Source organism: Centroberyx gerrardi, chromosome 3, assembly GCF_048128805.1.
Source record: "Centroberyx gerrardi isolate f3 chromosome 3, fCenGer3.hap1.cur.20231027, whole genome shotgun sequence".
NCBI lineage: Eukaryota > Metazoa > Chordata > Actinopteri > Beryciformes > Berycidae > Centroberyx > Centroberyx gerrardi.
The window spans coordinates 6,163,821-6,188,141 of NC_135999.1; the positions used below are offsets into that span (position 1 = coordinate 6,163,821).

Sequence of the window (24,321 nt, forward strand, 5' to 3'; positions counted from 1 at the left end):
ACCAGTAAATTAAGGCTTGAGGAATGCAAGATTTGTTATTAACCTCAAGGTGTTTTACATTAAAGTCAGGGTAAGATGTCTTACAAATAGTCTGCTACAAAAAGTAAACAGTTGTCATTCAACCGTGGCTCCACTGCCTTTATTGGAAGACTTGGCAAATCATGCTTTTAGGAGAGAGAGAGATTTTAGGGATTTGGCTGACTTTTTTTTTTGCCCATGATGCTGAACGGCTCAGGAGCTGCTGTTCCCCACAGCTTTTCAGTTAGATTGGTGCGATGACTTTAACACCCCGCTTTGGAGAGAAGGACACACGTTCACAAGGCAATCTAATTGCAAAGCATGGTGAAATTTAAGTTCATTTGTGATTTATGTATTAAAGATGCAGGTAAGATCACATTAAATATTAAATCCAAGTTTTAAATGAGTTCCCTGCATAAAAACTAGATTTGGTGAAAGTCAAGGTCCGTTAATGATACTAGGGCTATACGTTAGTAGAGAGACATTTATGCCCATTTGTGTATTCATCAAACTTTTAGTATACTTATATCTGATCAAAATGTACACCTGACTCACAGAATGAGTAAAGTGTGTGTGCGAACTACACAGTTTGTCTTTTACATCTTTTACTGATGAAACTGGACCTTAAATAGGCTCCTTTGAATGTATGCCTACTTTTTCTCAAATTATAGCCTAGTATAAAAGCATAAAGAGAGAAATTTAAAAAAATGTATATGTTATAGATGCTATTTCAATTAATGATCAATCATTGAATCAATGTTCTTTTTTTCTGTAATTAGAGAGGTTATTTAAAGTCACACTCCAATGAAAAAAAACGTTTTCGCCTTTTTAGCTCATTCAAGCTATCATGCCATGCACTTATTTGACAATTTATGCCAATCCCGCCCCTGTTCCCCTCCTATTAAATAAAACTGTTTCTCCTCCTAACTGATATTCCATTGGCTTACACCTCTGAATGATCCCTCTCCTCTTTATGCCATACCCCGATATCCTGTTTCAAGAGGAAATGCATCACATTAAGGAAGCAAGATGCTCTCAAAATGCCGTTACATTGTGACTTTAAAGGGCTGAAACGCTTGTTCCCTTGAGCCCGTCAGCCAGTGAATAGTTTCAGCGCTGGGCATGATGTCACTGTCCCCGTCTGGAACAATGCCAGAGACCGGCACATCCCCAGCGGTGGCACCGATGTGCTTATCGCTTTGAGAGAGCACAGCAGCAGTTATTCCGTGGCTTCCTCCCATGGCCTTGGTGTTTCTTTGGTTGGCAGCGATGTGCTTTTTAGTGAACAGTTGTTTAAGTCAAACCGCTGTCTTTTCATTTCTTGCACGCTTCTCTGCGAGGATGTAACGGCGTTCACCTGCTCCATGATCTCCTTGTATATGTCAGCTTTTTGTGGGGGCATAATGCCACTGCTTCCACTGCAGAGGAACTGCAACGGTACTGAGCATTACCACAGTTTCTGCCTCGCTGAAGTTCCTAATTTTCACTTTGTTCAGTGCCATTTTGGTCCGGAAGATTATGAACGTGGGCGTTCTCATTTGCATAATATGGCATTTCTGAGGCAGTGCAATTATGTTAATTCATAATTAAGGTCCTGTGAACGCACTTCCCATTTACGAGTGATTGGGATTCATCAACAAACGCATGTGAATACGATTGGAAACAGATGCTTCCGAACATTTGATGAATTCATTTTTAGTTCGTACACTGGGCTCTGCGACTATCCCAGGTCCTGTGTTTGTAGCTGTGGTAGCTAATCTATGTGACCAAAAATTTTTTATTTTGCCAGCGAATATTCGAGCAACAACTACCGAGCTCGCAGATTTTGTGTAAAAGATTTGGAATTTATTAAACTTGTCGCTCTCATGCACACGCATGAGCCTGTTTGGAGGGAGGAGTGTGAGCAGAGAGGGAGAGGGGTGATTCTTGTTTTTTAATTCCTGTTCATTTCTCCGAAGTTGCCGACCCGAGCTTTAAATGGCCAATCCCTTTTTATCCAACGTAGCGTGCTCGCCAGCCAGTGGCATTAGCGGGACAGGAAATTGAGGTTAGGCTTGGGAGCCAAATATCCAGGAACCAACATCCCATTTATTTCAGTTTCAGTTCACTGTATGGATCTATTGAAGTTGAACTGCAGTGTGTTGGCAGCCGCTCCACGGTTCTTTCACTCCATTACTGAGATGAGAAATCTAGTCACTCTAGTCTAGTCTGTCAACTGTGCCTCTTCTCTCATCCTCCTCCTTCGTCCTGCCATGCAAGTCAAAGATAGGCCCTTGACAAATTAGGGTGCCAACTTGTAGCAAGAAGCCAGACATCGGCGTAATTGAATCTGCCCCGCCGAACTAAATTATTTCGCTTAATGACTTCTCAAAAAAGTGTGCAATGATGAAAGGATAGTAAGCTTCTGATGCATTGAGGTCGTCTGTTCTGATCGAGGTGTCGCGTCTGATTGGCTTCACCCAGACCGAGGCTCTGTCGGATAACCAATGGGACGCCCGTCTCACCCTGGATTCTGTCAGTCGCCGCCTGCTGCCTGCCTCTCAGTGAAAACAAGACTTCATTAGCATGCTGTTTTTCTCATTTTCTCGCTCTCCCTCTGCACTGCACTGTGCAAATTTCCTTTTCTGTCTCTCTTTCGCCCTCCCCCCCCCTCCTCTCTCTTCCTCAGCCTTTCTCATTATCGCTTCCTCTCCTTTTTCATCCTTTGTCATGTCTCCGCTGTACTCGTATCGGCGCCTCACCTTTTTGAAGGCAAAAAGCGTGTGAGGACTTCTCGTCTCTCGCCAATTCGAAAACATAAATGTGCAGGAAAACCTGGCAGCAGCTTAGCTTTTGTATTCTCTAAAAGTCGTAGGTTTCAGTCTCTCTGGTGCCTACTGCTCGGTAATTGAATTCACATTCACATCGACCCCCCCCAACCCTTGTTATAATCCAGCGGTTTTGAACCAATCCTCCTCCATGGCACCCTACAGCGCAGTGGCAAATCCCCTTCTTCTCCTCCACTCCCTCTTCTCATCTTCCTCTGCCCTCATCTTCTCTCCCTCTTTGTTCAGGTAGGAGGTAGTCGAACAGGGATTGAAGGGGGAGGGGGGGGGGGTGTATGAATAATCATCTGTGCCCTATATTTAGGTGGAAAATGACAGCTTTGGTGTGTGCATGCGTGTAAAACCGCATTCCATGTGGAGCTGCTGACAGGCGTCCCGTCTGCATTCACGAGATACAGGTGTTCACTTGAATTTGTTAACCTCCTTTTGCTTTTTCAAAACCTGCGTTACCACCCTAGATATTTAATATATCGTGTGTTGTAAATATTGCTGATTGACGTTTACTGAATATGTTTTTATTTTTTGAGGTAGACTGAATCTGCATCTGGAATAGTGTTAATATTAACTCTGATTTAGGACAGGAGTGGTGTTCTCATCCACAGATACTAATGTGGGTCAGGGGGCCAAACATGTTCAGCCCATCATGTGTTTAGTCTTTCTCGAGTGTGATTCCCTTCCTTCAAATAGACATGAGCAGTGTTTCCCATACAGCGGTAATATTTGGGTCAGCCTGCCCTGGTAAGTGGATAGCCCATATTGAACAAGCAACATGTTCAATGTCTCTTCCAAATACCTAGAAATCACTAGACAGACTCCATTTCTTGTGTTAAGAAATGGAGTTAAGGCAGTTTTTCAGACTTGGAAATGAATTTCATTCAGACGTAGCACAGAACATCGCTTTTGATTGCAGTGAATTTGTCCTGGATTTAGGCAGCAGACCTTCAGACACATAAAATAATCATGTCTGTCTGAGCTGAATGATGAGGTTTTATACAGTATCTCTCTCTGTCTGATTGCACATTGCAGGCATTGCACCTTCCTTCTATACTCTTTTTATAATAGCTTCCTGCATTCTCACAAATTGCTGTTTCCAGACTCGCTCTCAGAGCCAAATCTGTGCACATTTTCCACCGCTGGTTCACACGGAAGACCCCTGTCCTAGAATACCTCTTTGAAAAGTGTTGTGGTAAAGTCTGGAGGGTTTCCTTTTTCAACATCCCCGGTCAGTCCAAATGTGTGCGGATTCAATTTTATGCTGTGGCTTGCCAATTGTTCAGCCTTTTCTCTCAATTCATTATTCTCCTGTTGGAGTACCTCATTAGATGTCTGTAGTGGAGTTATCCGACTCTCCATGTTGGACAGCTCCGTGAGTTTCTGACTCATCTCTCATTGAGTTTTACTGTGGTTGTAGCTTGTCAGTTGCAGCCCGTATCTCTGCTGTTATTATAGAGCAAATCAGAGTAGGCCACTCACACTGATTCTCTTCCTGAGTGCTTTCACTTGCCATGTCACCTGTTGTTTCATCTGTGGAATTGGAGCGCTGGTGTAGTAATTACCTGGTATTTTTATTTTATTTCTTTGTTGGCAAAACCTCATACGGCTAAACACTTAAGTTAGAACGTGCACCTTAGTCATAGACTTAACTCAGAGTAGTAATTCTCAGCACTCGCACTTCACAAGCGGACATGACGCTGGACGTGATGTCAGCCGGACATGACTCACGACGTGACAGCTTTTGCCCTGCTATACCCCGAACTAGGTCAGCACTACTGCTGTGAGATACCTGACCCCCTCTCCTCTTTTCTGCCTCCCTCCCTCTCTCTCCCTATCGCTCAAACTTTTTCTCTATCTCATCATCATGTCTCGCTCTCTTTCCTTCCCTCTTTTTTCCATCCCTCTCCTGCCTGTCTCTCTCTCTCTCTCTTAATCTCATCTGTCGGCCACTTTCTTTCTCCTCTGTCTCTCTCTTTCTCTCTTCCGGTTGTCAGAATGCTGCTTCTTCAGTATAATGACTCTTAGGAGTCTGTGTCTGAGCCTAGTAATTATCTCTTCCCGCATTTCCGAAAACAAGCACATACACGTACACACACACACACACACACACACACACACACTAGCTCATGGCAATGTTTGAGCCATCCTGACCCAAACAAACCAAGTCATATCCACTCTCACTGTGACTCAGCAGTGTGTGTCAAGCCTAGACAGCGGGCCTGACCGCCACATTAGCACCTGTTAGAGCCCCAGTGTCTCTGCTGGATCACTGCCATCTCTTTTAGATCCATGTCTAGCTCATTAGCGCTCCCAGGCAAGAAACTGACTGGATGAGTCACTGTTTCTAACAGTTTGCATGTGTGTGTGTGTATTTGTGTGTGTGTGTGCTCCTTCTCTACTTCATTTGCTTTAGCATCCATATATAATTTGGCTGTGTGAGTGTGGGTGAATGGGTAAGTGTGTGTTTAGAAGAGAGAAAGCGGCGGTGTGTTTGCCCAGCTCTCCCTCTCCATTCATTAGTGCATTTGGAGGATAAATTAGCTCTGTGTGTGTGTGTGTGTTCCTCTCCATCATCATTCATTTTAGTATCCATTTTTAAGTTTGGTGGTGTGTGGTTTTCAGGGTGTTTTGTATTCTGCTCTGTCACACAGAATTGGCAATCGCTGAGTAGGACTGGGCGATATGGCAAAAAATATGATCACGATAATTTTTTCCATATTGATCAATATCGATATTTATCACGATATATAATTTGATAATGCTGCCAGTTTGAAGAGTATCCTGATAATGACTGCTGAAGCCTGAAGAAACCAGAGGGTTCATTAGTTAAACTTTAGAATATATTTTATTAACATAAAAAATAGAATAACATCAGAAGAGGGGCAGAAAAGCAGATTTCTACTTCTTTTTAGAAATCTTACTGTCAAAAGTGCCACAACTTGCCATTGTCAGACCATAAATTTTACATTCATCCTGAATACTTCTATTTTGAAAAACATTGACAGGAAGTGTTGTCCTGATCCCGGCTAGCTTGACGCTCGTTGCTGTCACGATGTCGGCGTCGTTCAGCGTGTTGAAAAGCGGTTTCTCTGCTCTCTGGCCCGGTGGTTTCACTACATTCCTACACCGGACACCGCCGGTTAGATGTCCCGGTGGCAGGCGGTGGCTGTCATGCGCACACACAGGTATTTAGTCGGTGCTGGCTAACGTTAGCTGTCCGGTTAGCTTCCACTGTCACTTCGGTTACTATCTGATGAAACGGACAACAACGAGCTCCTCACATGATGAAATAGTATTTCATGTTACCTTTTCTGTTAACAATTTCCTCACCTGAGGATAACGCGAGTTCACTAGTTTCACCGTCGCCTTCGCTGTCCCTCGGCACTCATTTTTTCCCTCTTTTCCACTTTCTTCACCAGTAGCTCAAACACTGCTTTGCGGTAGGAAATGGGCGTGTACTTTGACGTGCAAGCCAGAAACTGCAGACTGACTGGCTGTTGTCGCGTTTATTTCTGCTGTGTGGTAGGCTGTTAGATCTATCCATATCGAGTAAAACATGTCCAAAGTTTATCATCGTTATCGACATGAGTTCTATCGCGATCCCCTATCGAGATCGTTTTATCGCCCAGCCCTATCGCTGAGTGGAAATGAGAGACAGGTGCGCAGGTGAACTCATGCACACAGTGAAGTGAGGGATATGACCAAAAATGGGTCATATCCCTCATTTCACTGTGTGCATGAGGACACTTAATAATCATTTTATTCATTCAATCACTGGAAGTGGGTGACACAGTGGGCTTTCACCATGGCTATTTCTTGCAGTATCAATATCATAAATTTGTGTATTTATGAGAAGCACACTCAGTCATTGATATTCATTGGTCGCAAAGAAAGATTGAAGCACACACACACACATGCACACACCTGCCTGTGTATGTGTGTGTGTGTGTGTGTGTGTGTGGGGTGTGGGGGTGATGCTGTGTGTAGGCTGACAGCTGGTAAATATGCGACAGACCAGACCAGAACAGAACAGACTGTACTAGACAGCTGAGAACTCCTCCAATATCAGTGTATATGTGCTCTGCTAATTACATCGGTCCACCGCACATACACAAGCAACAAAGGAACAGGTCAGGACACTCATGCTCGCATGCACAGATGTGCTCATAAAGATAACAGGCACATATTAGACACACGTGCACACCCACACACACGTACATACACAAACACACACCTTACTCAGTGATGTAGTGGTAAATATAAAAGCAGGCAACAGCAGGTAATAAACTCTATTCGGTGATCACCAGGGGTGAATGACAATAAATAAAAAGAGTGTTAATTTAGGTTTTATTTCTCTGAAAACACCCTATGCTCATTTAACTAACATCAGTCTGATAATATGATTCTGTATACAATAAATATAAGGTTAAACTAAAAAATGGGGTAAAGCATGCTCCAGATAAACTCACTTTATCCATTTTTACACTAAAATTCATTCATTCTCTAATTTCATTCTCCTCACACACATGCATCCACATCTTTCAGGAGTCTTTTTCTCTATTCTTTTCTTCTGGCGATGTGTCCCTTTTAAAGCGTTCATCTCTGGCACTGGGGGGGTTGTTGACAAAAATTGGGTCAGATTTTGCATTAATGCCGATTTCCTTCTACAGGGAAAAAAAAAGGAAAACGTAAGCTTGAATATAAGCTTTAGGCTTTCTCTGTTTTTTTGGAACAAATGTCTACAGTATCCCGCACATGACGAGGAAAACGACAAATGAAAAATGCCAAATAATTATTGCAGATTATCTAAATCTCTACAGAATTCACATCAGCAATAGCCAGAAATAAATGCAGAGCTGCTCTTCTTTGATGGTGTGCATAATTCCCCTCCCATGAATGTTTACAGTAGTAGTCAGTCCACGTTATTTGCGGCCTGGGAACAGTGGCGCCACCACTCAGTAGCGACAGCAGACCAAGATTAATGTGTGTTTACTGGAAGTAGATGCAGGCTACAGGAGCCACAAGCGGTGGTCATTATTCTCCAGTGATTCCAGTGGTCATCTCCCATCTCAAGCTGTCGTCTCGTGTTTCGCTGTGAGTCTGAATGATCGAGCCACTCGAGACCCACCAACTATTATTGCAGTTCTGTCTGTGTGTGTGTGTGTGTGAGTGAACAGGAGGATGCCTATTGGAAAGGACTTGATAGTGGAGGTTCTCCTGCATTGGGTGCCGTTTAGGAAACAAATAATTTCCAACTATGTGAATATCTGTTGATTTACAAATCAGAGCATATAGGCCTGAAGCTGAGTTTCTCAGCACCTGGCCACTTGTTGAGTCACATCCCTATCAATCACCACAGATTTATTACGGTCATTTCGTGCTGTGGGACAGTAAAAATCTTACTTATTGCCCCAATTAAGTGCTGAAACCTGTTTTTTTTAATACACAGAGAAAGTAACATCAGGGCAGGAAACAATATCTTAAGTGAATTCATTCATTCAGTTGTCATACATTTAATACCAGATGACAAATAAACTCTTTGTCTTGATATTTCATGTATTCACGCATATTGCTTTAGCTGGATGTGTATTACTAAATAAAGCATTAAAAGATCATTACAAGTCAACTTCAAAACATCTTTTGGACTGAATGTACTTGGGGTTGGGGTTCATATGGCCACTAAGAACATTACAAGTGCTTTAGTACAATGATCAGGTTTATCAAATATTTTACATGTCAAAATATTACCATAACCTCAATGATCAGTTCAGCTATGGGAGGTTTAAAGGAACGTTTTTGTAATCAATAGCTTGTAATGGCCTTTAATGATAATATTCATCTTCCAATCCATTCTTCTTTAGAGAACCAAATGTCATCAAAAACCTGGTTGTCCAATGTCCAGACATAGAAATCTGCTTCACAGCACTGGAGCAGTTTTTGGAAACCGGATCACAACAGGGGGCACAATCTAGGATTTTGCTATAATCATTGGCAACTAGCCTACAGGTAATAGACTAGGTAATATTACAAGCTGGTCATCCATGACAAGTTGCCTGCTCTTGTCATGATAGTATACATATCATTATACACGTGTTGATATACAGTCTTTAACCAGATAGTGCTCACTGCAAGCTTTTACCCACCATGAATATGAGTTAAAAATAACCATTATATCAATTCAACAGAGATTGTTCTCATGTCTGGCCACTTTAGATGTAATTCCAGTTCATAACAAAACAGTATCACATACATTTATATTTTCATTATCAAACTCACACTTCTCTTTCATCTAATTTGAATAAAATAAATACTGTACACAAGTTAAGTTTGTTGTTTTTGTATATTTATGTAACAACAAACAATCAAACAACAGTAAAACGATGAATATTTGTAGTAAAAGTTTGAAAAAAGTGAAAAAAGTTCATCCTCCAGCTGTGTGTTGATTGGCTAGAGGTTCAGCGGGTTGGATCTGCTCTCGCTCTCTTTCTGGGGGGAATAATGTCTCCCTCACACTTCATGGTCTCCATGGTTCTCTTGTTGGAGGTGGTCTGTGTGTTCAGGCCAGAGTTACAGAGGGACTGAGGTCCAGACGTGAGGCTGAGGTCGGCAAAGCAAGCCGAGAGATCGTCCTCAATCAAAGCAGCCGGTATGAAGGCAGGAGCTGACATGTTGGAGCGGCAGGACGGCTGCCAGTCCATCTCCTCAACAGCATCATCGTCAGTGGCTTGGTGGTAGTTGGCTGTGGGCCAGCTGCTGGCCATGGAGCTATCCAGGTTGTAGTCCACCTCCATGTCCTCCACATCATGGAGAAAAGCCCCACCGTTGCTGCCATGGCCAGGGTTGAAAGGGAGGAAGCAGCTGGAGTTCTGGTAGGAGCCAAAGACTTCAGTCCAGGAGCCTGGGTCAGCAGGACCGCTCAGTCCCAGCTGGCTGCTGTTGGTGATCGGACAGTCAGAGGAAACGCTCTGGACTGGCAGAGACAGACTGCAGGTCTGGGAGGAGCTGGAAACACTCTGGACTGGCAGAGACAGACTGCAGGTCTGGGGTGAGCTGGAAACGCTTTCGACTGGCAGAGACAGACTGCAGGTCTGGGGTGAGCTGGTGCTGTCAGTGCCCACGGTCTGAGTTGGGACAGGAGCAGGGTCAGCAACCGGGTCGCTCAGAGCCTCCAGTAACTGTCTGACTTCAGTGTCGTTGGCCAGAAGCGCTCGGACCATTTGATCAGAATCGTCCTCTTCTTTTTGCTGTCATAAATGTGTTGACCTGCCTGGTTGAATACAATTTTAATTAAAAAAAAAAAAAAGAAACACCCTCTTTGCAACATATATTTAGGAAAGGTGTGAGTTAGTTAGTAAGAAACACTTAAGCTAATGATCATGTTAGAAAACTACCACAGGAAGCCCACACACACACACACACACACACACACACACAAACACACACGCACACAAACAGTGGAGGTTATGTATATGACAAGTGGCCTGTTGTGTGGCGTACACACACACACACACACACACAGAGGGTAACACAGAGTGTAAGTAACTATTGTTTCACATTATGAACTGAATGAAAACCACCTTAACAGTTAATGATTTATTTCCTAAACAGCACCTCATACTCCTGTGTCACATAGTTATGTGTGTGTGTGTGTGTGTGTGTGTGTGTGTGCGCATGCGCTCCCTTTGTGTGCCTCTGGGCATGCAGAAACTGTCCCATTACCCATACCATCCGCTGAGAGTGAGATACTGAAATATAGTCCATAAATAGTTGCCACTTATAATGCATAATACATTTCATCTCTACCACCATTGGAACTTTATGTGCGGTGCCTCCTGTCCAGCTGGATATACTGTATTAATAACTAATTTGTATCACCACTGGAGGTATATCAGTGTATCTGTGTGAGAGACTACCTGCCAAGTTTGAATGTATTATAAATTACTTTAATTTTCATCACCATGGGTAGTATGTCAGCATGTCTGAGTTAGAAGAAAGCCGCTGTCCACTTTTGCTATATAGCATAGATTGATTGGATTTGTACTGCTACAAAAGCTCCCTCTGATGATTAAAGATGATATTCCTGCAATTTCTGCCTTATTACATACATGCTGATTTTCAATCTACCAGTAGCCTGCAACCGGAATTATCGCTTTTGCAAATATAAAAGAAAAAAGGATTTACCACCACCATTGGCGGTGTGTCAGTGTGCCAGCATGAGGGAGCCCTTGACCTGGTGAGAGGGCATCAGTCACCCTGATGGCTCTACTGGTGCATGGAGACAGATGGTGACAGATGGGCTGTCAGTGGCAGTAGGTTGGGAACTGTGGAAGCCTGGTGGGAAACAGTCTGTGGAAACAGATACGTACATACCAGGGTGTCTGCACATCCTGAAAATGTCATATTATCTAAACTCAAGGCCTTCAAAAAGGTCTTGGATACAAATATAATAAATATAGCATTTCAAGTCTTAAAAATATTGCAATTTTTTTGTGCACTGTTTTTATTGGGTGAAAAGCCCAGTCACATCAGCTTATATTCTCACAGGTCTAGAGTTGTTTTCATATTCACATTTACTTAAAGTGTTATACTAAAAGGTCTTGAATTCAACTTGATACTTCGGACTTGATACTTGCGGACACACACACTCACTCACTCACTCACTCACACAGGCACAATCTGGCTGGGAATCTGTGCACTCCAGACAAAGCTGTTCAGGTTGTCTGATTGTGTGATGGCCACATAGGGCTCAGCCTGTCTGCCTCTCTGTCAGTTTGTCTATTTGTCCCAGAGACACGCTCATCAGAAGTACGCCCCAAGTCTCAGGTTGGATTCAAAGTCAGACAGTTTCTGACAGCGTTATTGGAAATCTGTTGCAGAAAAAGAAATAAACCTGCTTCCATTGTTCCTGTCATCTTGGCCATTTTTTCCAACACTTCAGTCAAGTCAGTGTTTTTTTTCTCTTTTCAGGTTTTGAGTGAAGATTGTGACCAGAACTGGTACAAAGCAGAACAGAACGGGAAAGAGGGCCTTATTCCCAAGAACTACATCACAGTTAAACCGCATGGGTAAGTCCTGATAGGTGATTCGAGGGAAATAATTACAATTCAGTATCTATGCCAACATAAATATATAAGTTAAGACTTGAGATACTAGAACTGGTCAACTAATGCTCTTTGAACTAAACTTTGTTAAAACACAGCGGATGAACATATTACATTTTGAACAAAGTGAGCCATTTTAAAGTGTTGTTTGGCTGGTCATGCTAGGTCCTTTGACTACAGTGGTGATTTTTCAGCGTTTATTTATCTTGGGAAAGTTGACTGAGCAGCAACACCCTGCTCCACATTCACACAGCTGCCCATTACAACCAGTCTTACACTGGTGGCCACTGAGCAGCTCCACTGGTTGTTGTTGTGGGAGGGCAGAGCGTTACTCATTCACTTTCCCCTACCGCATTTTGCCAGCCGGGCTTCCACCCACAAGCCCTTGTCTCTAAGCTCCAGGCTACCTCTGCTCACGATGTTGCCTTTCGTGCAAAGATAAGGGAGGATTTGGTGTTACGGTGTGGCCTGCAGTAGGAAGAAGCCTGTTGGAGCTGATTTGTGGCTTAGCCTGGGCTGGTTGTCAGGTCCTTGTGGGCTCGTGTCCCTTTGGTTTGGCTCCCCAGAATCCCTCTATCTGTATGGAAGGTCCTCATCATGTGGCGCCTGGACTTTTTCTACTGAGTCAGCTGCGTCTCAGTTTTCCCTCTAGCCTTGCTACTTTGCCCAGTATAGCCCTCTGTAAATAATCCAGGAAACTTAGACAAGTATTACTTTCATTCACTTGAAACTTTGAAAAAGGTTACGGGCCTAGAGAGAGGCCTAGAGAGTTATTTGTTGGGTGTATAGTATTGTAGGAGCAAATTGGGGCATATGAGGATATGCCAAACTTCAGTTGGTAGCTTGGTCGTTTGTCTTCCTCCTTCTTCCTCTTTCATTTATATTTTCACTGTTTGTCAAAGTCTGCAACTCGTCCATTAGAGGGATCATAAGATACTGTAGGTTAGATACTGCCAGGATTCACGCTGTGAGAATCTTACATTAGTCTGCGTTGGCTGTCCATGCCACACTGTCACTAGTGACTTAAAGGATACGGCTGGTGTTTTTAAATACATTTCTTATCGTCAACAAATCCTATGAAAATAACAAAATCAACAATGCGTTTGCTCTACTCCCATTACTTTCCGACTTCCCACGTACCTTTTTTAGCCTTCAAACCGGAAGTCATTGGCTCCAATTGTAAGATAAAAACCTTTAAATACAGCTCACAGAGACATAGTGTCAATTTTAAAAATCGCTAACTGTTACCATGAAATGTTAGGCTATTGTAGTTATTACCAAATCAAATTCAAATGAGAACAAATTCTTCATTACGACGGGTACTATTTTCGGTGCTAAGGAACTACTCTCCTAAGATGGAAAATGTGTTTACGGTCGGCTTATTAAGTTGTTTGAGGAAAAAGTCGGCCGGCCCGGTGCATCGTGATGATGAAATATGTTGCCCAGAGCAACGGCATGGCTCAGTGACGTGTTTTTAATCGTTTTTTTTAGTACAATGGAGTTCTATGGCTACTGAGACATGGCTTTATCGGGCATCGGCTACATGGACTTGTTAGCAAAACAAATTTATTGCTGATTTTGTTATTTTCATTTGTTGACGGAAAGAAATGCATTAAAAAACACCAGCTTTATCCTTTAATAAAATAGCAAGCACATATTCAGTACAATCCCATGGTACATTCGTAGCAATGATGACTTTCTGATTCGACAAAAAGGCAAAGGTGCAGATTAATTCATTCATTGTTGCGGTTTCAAAGTAATACAACTTTTACTTCCTTTCATTACTTGGATACTACTCAGCTCAGAACAGACATGATTTGTAGAAAATGATTTTCTCAAGTGCTGTTCATCACGATTAGGTTTTTAAAAGGAGTGAAGTGTCTCATCCCTGAATGACTGACCTGAATTTGCCTCTAGATCTCTAAGGAATCAAGGTGACAGCACAGTGGAGTAAATAGTCTCAGCCATATTGATTGTCTTTCACTTCAAAGACCTTTTTTGATGGCGTGAAGTAGTCAAGCCCAATACCACTTTCGCTACAGAACAGGAGGGGCTGAACATAATAGGAGATGTTACTACATGGCTTTGTTGAATACTCAATTCTGATCGGCCAATGAATGCATTCTGAGGTCTGTTATTTCTGAATAACAGACCGCTGTTTCAAACTAATCATGTCACTCCGCAATCAAGAAGTCCGGTCAATCTTGCTGATTCCTAATCAAATTAACTAGCGACACCTGGTGCCAAAACGACGTCACTGTCCTGCTCGACTATTTTTTGGCAGAAGCTTGTAAGTTACATTAGCTCGTAATAAATTTAAAGGGGCATTAAGTAATCTATGACTTTTATCGAGCTCTATCGGTGACGGGTCGGAAAGTGACTTTATAAAGCCATAAATCTCAGCACCCGGTGAAGTAATGGTTGAGTCATTAGTATTGATCAATAATCCTATCAACCCCCTGCAGATACATTATGGCTCTCTTGTACTGTGGGTCTTTGGGGGAGCGCAGCAGGGCTCAATCCGTCTGAAGGGTTGTTGCTAAGGGGAAAGTCCACCCTAAAAAAGCATTTACAACAAAACCTGTGATCTATGAGTGCTGAGCCTGAATTTGTGGACACAAGTCTCCCCTCACAAAATAATAGGAGACTGACTTTGTGCATGCTGTGGCAACACCTAGGGCATAAAAGCTCAAAGATAACACAAAGTCAGTCTCCCATTTCATTTGAAGAGAGCAACTTTAGAGTGTCCCTTAAAACATCTTGGATAGAGCTAAAACATATTCTCTGGTTCCCTGGTTTTGGAAGTAAATTTCCCAACCAAACCAACGAGTTACCAGTGGAATCGTGAGCTTATGAATAGATACAGAAAATATGTATACATATGAAAAACAAAAAAAGACAAGGCTACAAGACATGTGTACATGATGCTTTTCAAGAGCGAATGAACTAGTCATCCCGTACAGAATTGCGAGTGATGTCATCGATTCCCTTTCCATAATCTTTTAAGTGATACTAAATAATATAATCATGTAACTGTGATTTCTATTTGTAATGATTTTTGCCCCTGTTCACACTCTTTTCCTCATTCCTAAAAAAAGTCACCATGTCTGACAGCAAAACCATGCTGGAACGGCTTCAGTCACCGACACAAGTTGCTAGCCCACTAATGTTACTTTGCTCTGATCTTGCTCCAAACATCTGCAACTTTGGAGCGCGTATTGTTTCTATGGTAACAGCAACCTCTCTGATTGGTGGGAACTTCCAAAAGCTTGTGGGTAGGAACTCAGGAATGAAAACACGATTTCTTGACAACAAAGTGGAAATGGGACTGACTGACGGCTTCTACAGGAGCATGTAGAGTCTTTTCACAGGCTGATAGCTCCTGGTAAATCGACCTTACACCTTATTCTCCAGTGTTATAGCTAATAATCAAATTCCCTATTGGAAAAGTGAAGGGGAAATTTACTTCCGGAACCTGATGTTTCAGCTCTATAGCTTCCTGAAAGAGCTTACAAATATTGACTGAACTGTACAAAAGTCAGGAGTCCTTAGCTTTGTCATCCAGCAGTAAACACAAAGTACTCACATTGAGGGTAAAAAAGCATGCAGAAATTGTCTTTGTTTTAACTTTGGCAACAATATTACCATTGTTTCAGCTCAAGCTTCAACGAGGTCACTTGCTCCAAGCAGTACAAAAGTCTAATGTTTTCTCCTAGAAGCTAAGACTGCAGTTGACTGACCCACATATGTCATCTTTATTTTACTCAAGTTGTCTTCCAGCTGTGATGTTGCCTTAGGGATGCTGGAGGTGCTGACATTTGTCAAGTGACATTCACTCAGCTGATTCTCATCAGGTCTTTTTATGTTTAATGTGTAATCTAAAAGCAGCAGAAAAGCTTTGAGCTGCTGCTCCCAAACCCCTACTGCCACAACACAGTCAGGATAGACAAGAAATGACTCCATGGCACTCTGAATTATCAGTTCCTGATACAGCAGAATGTGAAACGCTGTGCTGGCCCAGGAGCAAATGACATTACTTTTTGAGGTGGGAAAGTATGATCGAAATCCTGATTCTATTAGTCTTAAATGATGTCATTGTAGTTTTCTTTTGACCCTGATCAACATCTCTTGACTCATCTGAGGTCACTCCACAGTACACCAGTGTGCCTTGCCAAACCATTTCAGAACCACTGGTGTGAAGCAGACAACAGATTGTTCCCAGAAAGGACTCCGATGGTTTTATTTGACAAAACAGGAGGAGACTCTCTCTCTCTCTCTCTCTCTCTCTCTCTCTCTCTCTCTCTCTCTCTCTCTCTCTCTCTCTCTCTCTCTCTCTCTCTCTCTCTCTCTCTCTCTCTCTCTCTCTGTTTTGTGAAACACAGTTGGACCCTTAGAGGATAGTTCCTGTTATTTTCAACCTGGGTCTTATTTTCCTAGTGTTTTGCCATCATGATGATTCATTGTGTTCAAAAGAATTGCTGCAGTTCATTGATTTTAAGTTCATAATTACAAGTGATTACAAGATTTTGGATGTGGGCGGTCCAACGAGTAAAACACGTCACCGCTTTCAATTTAAAGACGTGTAACTGCAGTGTGAGTGTTATTGTGTTGAAAGGACGCGTTTTAATCACTCTTTGGTTTTGACTGTTGGAGATTGTGTTGACAAGATAAGATAAGATAGCACTTTATTGATCCTCTTGGGGAAATTCAGTTGTGGCCCTCTGGGTGTGTGTTGGAGAGCAGCGCTCCCTGCAAACTGGAGGTATGAACGCTCTACAGTGAAGTAAGTGATATTTTTTTAACACAATGAATCATCATGATGGCAAAAACTAAGTAACTAATTAAACGGTCTTAAAGAGTCTGAAACCTGCAGATATTATGTATCTATATCCTTTGGGGGTATTGGGCATTAGCCAAACCAGGCGGCATCACATAGTTGTCATTTCCAAGTACATTTTTAAAAAAGAAACCCTACCTACCCTCGAGCAGTAACAGGATCAAAGCAATTCTGTATTTCTAGGTCACCTTTGTCTTCAAAGCCGGCTCCTGTGACTGTCTGCATCTCGCTTGTTTTACATGTTCTAAGTGTGAGTTATTGTGTTTCACGCCGCTGATTTTGACAGCTGGTTTCATGGGAAGATCCGGCGAGCCAAAGCTGAAGAACTGCTGAACAAACAGAGGCTGGACGGAGCCTTCCTCATCCGAGAGAGCGAGAGCACTCCGGGGGATTTCTCCCTCTCTGTCAAGTAGGTAGACATTTCATTTACCTCGTCCGCCCTGAAGCGCTACTCCTGCTGGCCGCCGCACACACACACACCTGCTTCCTCTTATATTTCTTTTGATATTGATATTTCTCTTCCCAATGCCACTGCACTAGATGAATTTCCATCCAGGGTTTTTTTCTGCAAATGATGATGTATCAAATTAGAAAGTCTAAATGAAGATGAAGTATCGCAAAAAAATGTCACTCGTTTTAAGTGGATTATTTCTTTTTTTTGTCGATAAAGAAATTATGCAATGAATAACGCATTTGTCGACTAAATAATGCCGAGAGCTTGGCATGATCAACCCGACAAATTGTTAAATTTCATTGTACAACAATTCAAAAATGGCTTTGGACATCCTGATATGTAAAATATCGGTCCACCATGACTTTTTAGAAATGGACCTGCTGCCACTCTCTTATATAAGGTTCCCATTATAGTTGTATGGCCACTAGTTGGTGTTTAAGAATATAGGCAAGTGCAGTTCTTTGTTTTCATCAGCAGGAAACATAGCCAAAATTACTGACACTAAAGAACACTAACTTGAAAGACTAATCAATTCTTGAAAGACATTACATTTTTCTCTTGGATGAGATGTTTTTGATCTTTTTTTCTGAAGTTCGGGAAATTGATTTGTGTGTTTCGACCCAGCTGATGGAGACACACCTAATTAATATTTCAACATTTCAAAAGTTTGTGTAAAATGTGCTTGACAGTTGGATAGAAACACAGCTACTGCTACTCTCTTTATCACCCCAACTTCCAAACAGCGCTGCATACACAGTGAAACACGACAAACGGTTCAACACTGGTTATGATAACCTCTAACATTGCAGGTCCGTTAGGAGTAGTTTATTTATAATAGGACCTGCAGAAACGACTCATTGGCCAGGTGGCATGGCTTGTGTCAAAACGTTAACAGGAGCATTAGCCTGATTAGCTCTGTATCAGCCTGAACAGTTAAAGGAGTGGGACGGGCTCTGGCTAAAGGGGAGGAGCTTTTCACAGCCCAGAAAACAGACATTGAGCTGAATACAGGGGACAACAAGAAGCCAAATGAAGAAAGAATAGAAGTTGATCCTTCCCCCACATCTTTACACCTACTGAGAACTGAGGATACTTTTTTAATGTAAAGTCAGCTCAGCAGTCTGTGTCATCTCTCACAAGGTGACTTGTGCCTTTGTGAGAACTCTTCAGTCTCGGTCTGATGGCGTGATCGTGCTATCAAAGCGAGCTAGCGCTTTCTTCCAAGCTCTTCCGGCTTGATGAAAAATGCAGCTGCCTGGGCCGCACTCTCATCATCTCTCTTTTAATGCAACCAGAGGCAAATGCAGTGGCTGATTGTGATGCTGATGGTGGTGAATGTCAAAGCGGGTCAGCACGCCTTCATGGACACGACGCAAAAATTAATGCTAAAATCGGAGTCGGGGCAAAAAATGAAAGGAAAAAAATTTGATCTGTACTGATTTTGACCGCAGTATAGTCACTTTCTATGCCAACACATTTGGGCATCAGATAAAAGGTTTGAGTTTGAGATCCATTTAATCTCCCAGGAGATAGAAATGATAGAAATCAACCTTCCTGCGTGGTGTGTTGAATTTTTCATGAATCCGTCTAGCCTTGAATAACTGACCATTTTAATTTAACTTTTTCTCCCTTTGTAGGTCAGCAAACATCATGAAGAATTTGGTTTTTTGATATTATAGTGTTTCACGTTTCACCCTCCACAGGTACGGCAGCGACGTCCAGCACTTCAAGATCCTGCGCGACGGCTCGGGGAAGTACTTCCTGTGGGTGGTGAAGTTCAACTCGCTGAACCAGCTGGTGGAGTACCACCGCACCTCCTCGGTGTCCCGCAGCCAGACCATCCTGCTGCGGGACATGGAGGAGATCCAGCTGCAGCAGGTCGGACGTGGCAGAAACGCACACACACACACACAAACACGGTCATACATCATGTAACCTACATGTGTAGCAACTAGGGGTGTCACGATTTCGATTCTAAATCGAAAATCGATCGAAATGAGCGTTCGATTTCGACCTTCGAAATCAAAAGCAGGTTCGCGATTCTCCCAGTATTTTTTTTCTCTCCACCCCTGCCTACTTGCACGCGTCTGAAGAAAAAAAACAACATTTCAATGACGACACAGCGTAGCTGCTAGAGAGCGCCCGTTCTATATTTCACTATAGCGCCCAAGAGCACCCGTCATTTTTAAATCGTTTAAAATGTACCAAAAACTGAAAATCAAGTTATCAGCTTTGTTTTATATATACTTCAAGTTGTCATCGATGAACCGGAACCGGAAAATACTGTATACCTGGTGACACTGAGATGTTTGATTTTCCCCGGGTTTAGTCGTCCTCCACCGGTAAAAATGGCTTCGCCGGCTAAGCGTCACGCTTTTAAAGTCGAGATGAAACGGCATTTCGAGAGTATCTAACTTCCGTATCGTGACGTATTTCCGAGTGAAACAGGAAAGACAGGCGGGACATAACGTTGGGAGGAATTTGATTTGAACGTTGAAAAGTGGGCGTGTCATAACACCCGAAGACACACTGAAGTACCGTGCTGTTGCTAGCTAGCTAACTAATGAATCTTAGCCTCTTAGCTCTGTGTGCTAAAAGTTGAAGATTGATTGATGGGTGGATGTCATGATATTATTGGTTGAAATTAGTTACGGGCATGCTTACGTAAGCACACGGCATATTTTGTTTTACAGGAAGAAAACATGATTGAATTTTGATATAAGAATACAATGAAATTGATTTTTGGTATTTTTTTTGGCATATATTGTTAAATAGGTGCACAGTATGACCGGGGATGTGATCTAAAAGGGTTAAAAAGGCATTTTTCATTTCATCTCGTCTTTAAAACCTTCTGGAAGCTGTCAGATTGTGCTGTGAGACAGAACCTGACCCGCCGTATGTAGTGGAAAGTTACGAAGACATTGTGAGTTGAAGTCTTTTGATCGAAATCGCTTGTTCTTGCTCGATAAAACAAGACACAAGATCACCTTCACTAAACAGCGGGACCTGCCTGCTCTCACCGCCGGAGACGGACGCTGTTTTCCGGGAGGCGGTGCGCCGAAGAGTCGGTAGGAGGACTGGCCGGGTCGCCGCGACTTGTATCCATATAAGTTTGGCGACTTTTTCCATATTTGTTTGGCGACTATTATTGTCTGATCTTATTACTGTGTGGGCTGAAGCGCTGGAGGTTTTGTATGTATTTTGAAAGCTTATCGTTAGCCAAGATAGGAAGGATCTGTTTTGTTGTCATACTGTGAATGTTGACACTGAAGTGAGGAGACACGCTGAATCAACTTGCCATGTATTTGGTACCAAATTAAAGGGAAAGTTGTGTTTTTTTAAATGGAAAAACTTTTTTTTTCAAAAAATTTGACCATATGGCCTTAGTGTGGTACATTCCAAAAAAAAAAAAATATGGCAGTTATATCACACTTGATACCATCTTTTTAAAGAAGAATTAAAAAATGTAAATGACAGTTGTCAGGGCATAAAACCAATGATCTGTTGATCTTTACAAATCAAGACTTGATAGTCTAACAATGGCATAGCCGTCAGTGCTGGAAAAAAAAAAAGTTTAAATCGAATCGAATTGTGACCTTAAAATCGAGAGTCAAATCGAATCGTGGATTTGGAGAATCGTGACACCCCTAGTAGCAACCCACACGGTCATACTGGCTTATACAAGCTAAGAAGAATACACACAGAAAGACAAACACACACACACACTCACAGCCATACAGAAACATGAGCACACAGGCATTGCACATACAGATGTAGACACATACAGGCACAGACACACACACACATTGGCACATGTGTGCACAGCTGTATTAGGGCTGCACGATTAATCGTATTAAAATCTCGATTCATACCTCTGTGCGATCTCATTCCTAAATGACAACGATTCTGCCGCATGTTCATTAGGGACATCCGTTGCATCAAAGCAAGCGCTCCTAACAAGTGACAACACTGCGTTACACCACGTGACGAAATGCGCACATGCAGAGCGGGCAGAAACCGGCAGAAAGGAAAACAACTCCAGAGAGAAACATAAGGGAGCACAGTAGACGCACACAGGAAAACACTTGTTCTAAATAAGAGAGGAAGAGAGATGTAAATTGATTGTTTTTATGATAAGTGTTGGATTCATCAAGCATTTGAATTAAGCTATTTTGGCTGTTAAAAAACAAGGGCATATCTTTGACAGGCAGACAGCGCGTGTGTTGAGCTCAATTCAATTCAATGCACACGGTTATCAATTAAACTACCTAATTCCACTAACATTACTTAACTACCACAAGGTAATGATGCTACCTACCGTTAATGTTTGTAGGGCAGCAGATTATGAGTTATCAGGTTGTTTACACTAGTGATGCTTGGGTCAGGTTTTTTTCAACCCGCGACCGCCCAATCCGACACATGTATCCGAACCCGCCCGACCCATTTTCATACACATAAAACAATGACCCGAAACCCCGAAAAAAAAGATTCGGGAAGCCAGATAATTTTCCAAAGACTCACATAACTCAGGCTGTACTTACTGCTGCACTGTGCAGTGTGTGCAGAATCCTAATGTATGGATGGCGGGATAAACCAGCTGGAGATTGGAGAAGTTTATACTGTTAATTAAATTTAAATTTCATTGGAATTTAGTCTATAATGACATTGTGTGTGTACTGTGTGTGTAGCCCATTTGACCCGCAAAGTTGATGTGACAGTCCCATTACAGTCATTATCATATTTTTTGTTGTTTCTGTCTATATCAGGCAAAAGAGTGCACTAAAAAGTTATATTAAACATGTTTTTGCTTAAGAATCGTGATCTCAATTCTAAGCAAGAAAATCGAGATTCTCATTTTATCCGGAAGCTGTATGCATGTACACAAACTGGGGAAAATCCTCATGTCGGACAAACATTTCAAAATATTGCATAATGTGATATTTTGAGCAATCCTACAAATCTTATGAAAACTGCAAAGCTCCACGGATGATAAAGTAGAGTCGTTCATATCCACCTAATGAGGCAGCATTGTCTGTAAGCAAAGAAGACATGACTTCATCTTATAATAAGTTTCTTTGAAATGATACCATGTTGTATGCAAGTGGCAATTTTCGGGGTGTAAAAGGGGAATCGCATGCACTTTGTTAACATAAATGACATTGATCCCACTTTTTCCATCAGGAATTTGAGAGAAAATTTCCCATCAACAAATCATGCAACTATACTTTATTTATTTATCTCATTACTTTGTGTTCTTGGGATTATAAGGTTCTGTCTGGGTGGAGTGCAGCTCTGAGATATTGAGCATCAAACATTTGAAATACCAGCTGGAAAAAAACTTTTTTAAATATATTTTTAAACCTTTTTAAATATTTAACCCCAAGAGGTTCTTTAAAACAAAACCCTCACAACTTATTTTCTCCACCTTTTGCAGATTAACAGCCAACCAAGTGGAAAACGACAGATGCTAACCCTTGTTTTCTCCATCCATTCCCCATTCAGAGTTTGTGTGTGCAGGCGCTGTTCGACTTCGAGCCCCAGGAGGAGGGCGAGCTGGGCTTCAGGCGCGGGGACATCATCCAGGTGCTGGACAACTCCCACGCCAACTGGTGGAAAGGCATGTGCAGCGGACAGACGGGCACCTTCCCCCGCAACTACGTGACGCCGGTCAGCCATCACATGTAACCGCGCTCGTCCTCGAAAAGCGAACCGGATGGCGGACACACGGAGGCGCAGCACCGTCGCATGCTATATGCTTCAACCATCGCATGTAACGATGCTCGCCTCCCCCGCCCCCCCCCCCCCCCCCCCCCCAAATTTTTTTTTAAAAAAAACTGAAGAGGTGAAGGATGCTTCATTGAGGATGCAGAAGCAGACCGCCGTCACTTGTTCTGCTTCTCTTCAAAATGGAGAGAAGGAGTGGGATGGATGAGGGAGACGGAGCTGAGCGAGCTCACACAGATGGAACATGAAGCAAACAGGTATGGGCCTTCAGTACGGATATATCATACTGTCGGTAGAACTGGGGGAGAAAATAATCATTTATTCCAGAGATGCACTACGCTCACTTCTCCACTCCACCCTTCATTTTTATGTTTTTCATCTTAAAATTGCTTCCTGTCACTGAACACATCTGTTGCAAAACAGATCGATGAAAAGATGTCAGTCGCTTGTGGAGGAGACCAAAGACTAATGTGTTGACGTCAACCCCGCTTTGGGACGCTGGATAGATGTGGGTTTTTTTTATGATTAAGATGTAATGTACAGTATGCTGTATCAATTTGGATGATGGAATCTTTTTTTTTTTACCGTTTTATTATTTTTTACCGTACGTCGATATTAGATTCTGTCTATGAAAGTGATTGGTGTCTTGGAATGTCAAGCAATGTTTTTTTAATCAGGAAAAAAAAAGCAAATCAATATGTTATTTCACATTTCAGCTTGGCATGCAGCGTAAACAAACTTAAACGCTATAATTTATATTCATATTTTCAAACAATTTACTGCGTACGCTTTCATTTGATGAGCACGAGTCGTGTATCATCAAAATCGGTCGACATATGCATGTGAAAATCTCGTCGGATGCGTTTGCTCCTCATTGTTTACATGTCTTCGTTATCTCATTCTGATGCAGCCTGACAAAATGCAGCGGTTACAAGGCTAACGCTTTCTTGAAAACGCCATATTTATTAATGCTTCTTGGGATAACGAATGTAGCCATTTTACCCTATGTGTTGGCATCAGGGAGAGTTTGACTGGATTAAATACATGAAAAACTAACAAGTTTGATGAAAGTCGTGTAGGGGATATGTTTTTTGATAATCTTGAGTGCATTGAAGGTGACACTTTTTTTGACAGTGCCTTCTGTACGGCAACTAAGTACTGACGGCAAAGAAGAAATGTGTTTTGTGCCATTGTGTAGTTGATGAATAACTGTCCAACTCTTTGACAATGTACAGCAGAGAGTGTCGTTCACACAGAAATAGTTGCATGTGAAATTTTAACTGATGTCAATGTGGATGGTGGAGCATTATCAGAAGGGCTTCTGTAGTTTTACTGCAATTAAAGATGTTTGTTTTCAACATATGTACA

General features: G+C 42.2%; 1 protein-coding gene across 1 annotated transcript in view; it reads left to right on the forward strand.

The window, feature by feature from the left end:
* The window catches only part of grb2a (growth factor receptor-bound protein 2a), a 31,930-nt gene extending 7,615 nt beyond the window's left edge, over positions 1–24,315 (forward strand). Inside the window, exons 2-5 of the mRNA XM_078291250.1 lie at positions 11,805–11,902; positions 17,062–17,184; positions 18,933–19,107; positions 22,732–24,315. Coding sequence (XP_078147376.1) covers positions 11,805–11,902; positions 17,062–17,184; positions 18,933–19,107; positions 22,732–22,914 — 579 coding nt within the window. The 3' untranslated portion in view covers positions 22,915–24,315. The remainder of the gene's footprint in view (positions 1–11,804; positions 11,903–17,061; positions 17,185–18,932; positions 19,108–22,731) is intronic.
* The last annotated feature ends 6 nt before the right edge of the window (positions 24,316–24,321 follow it).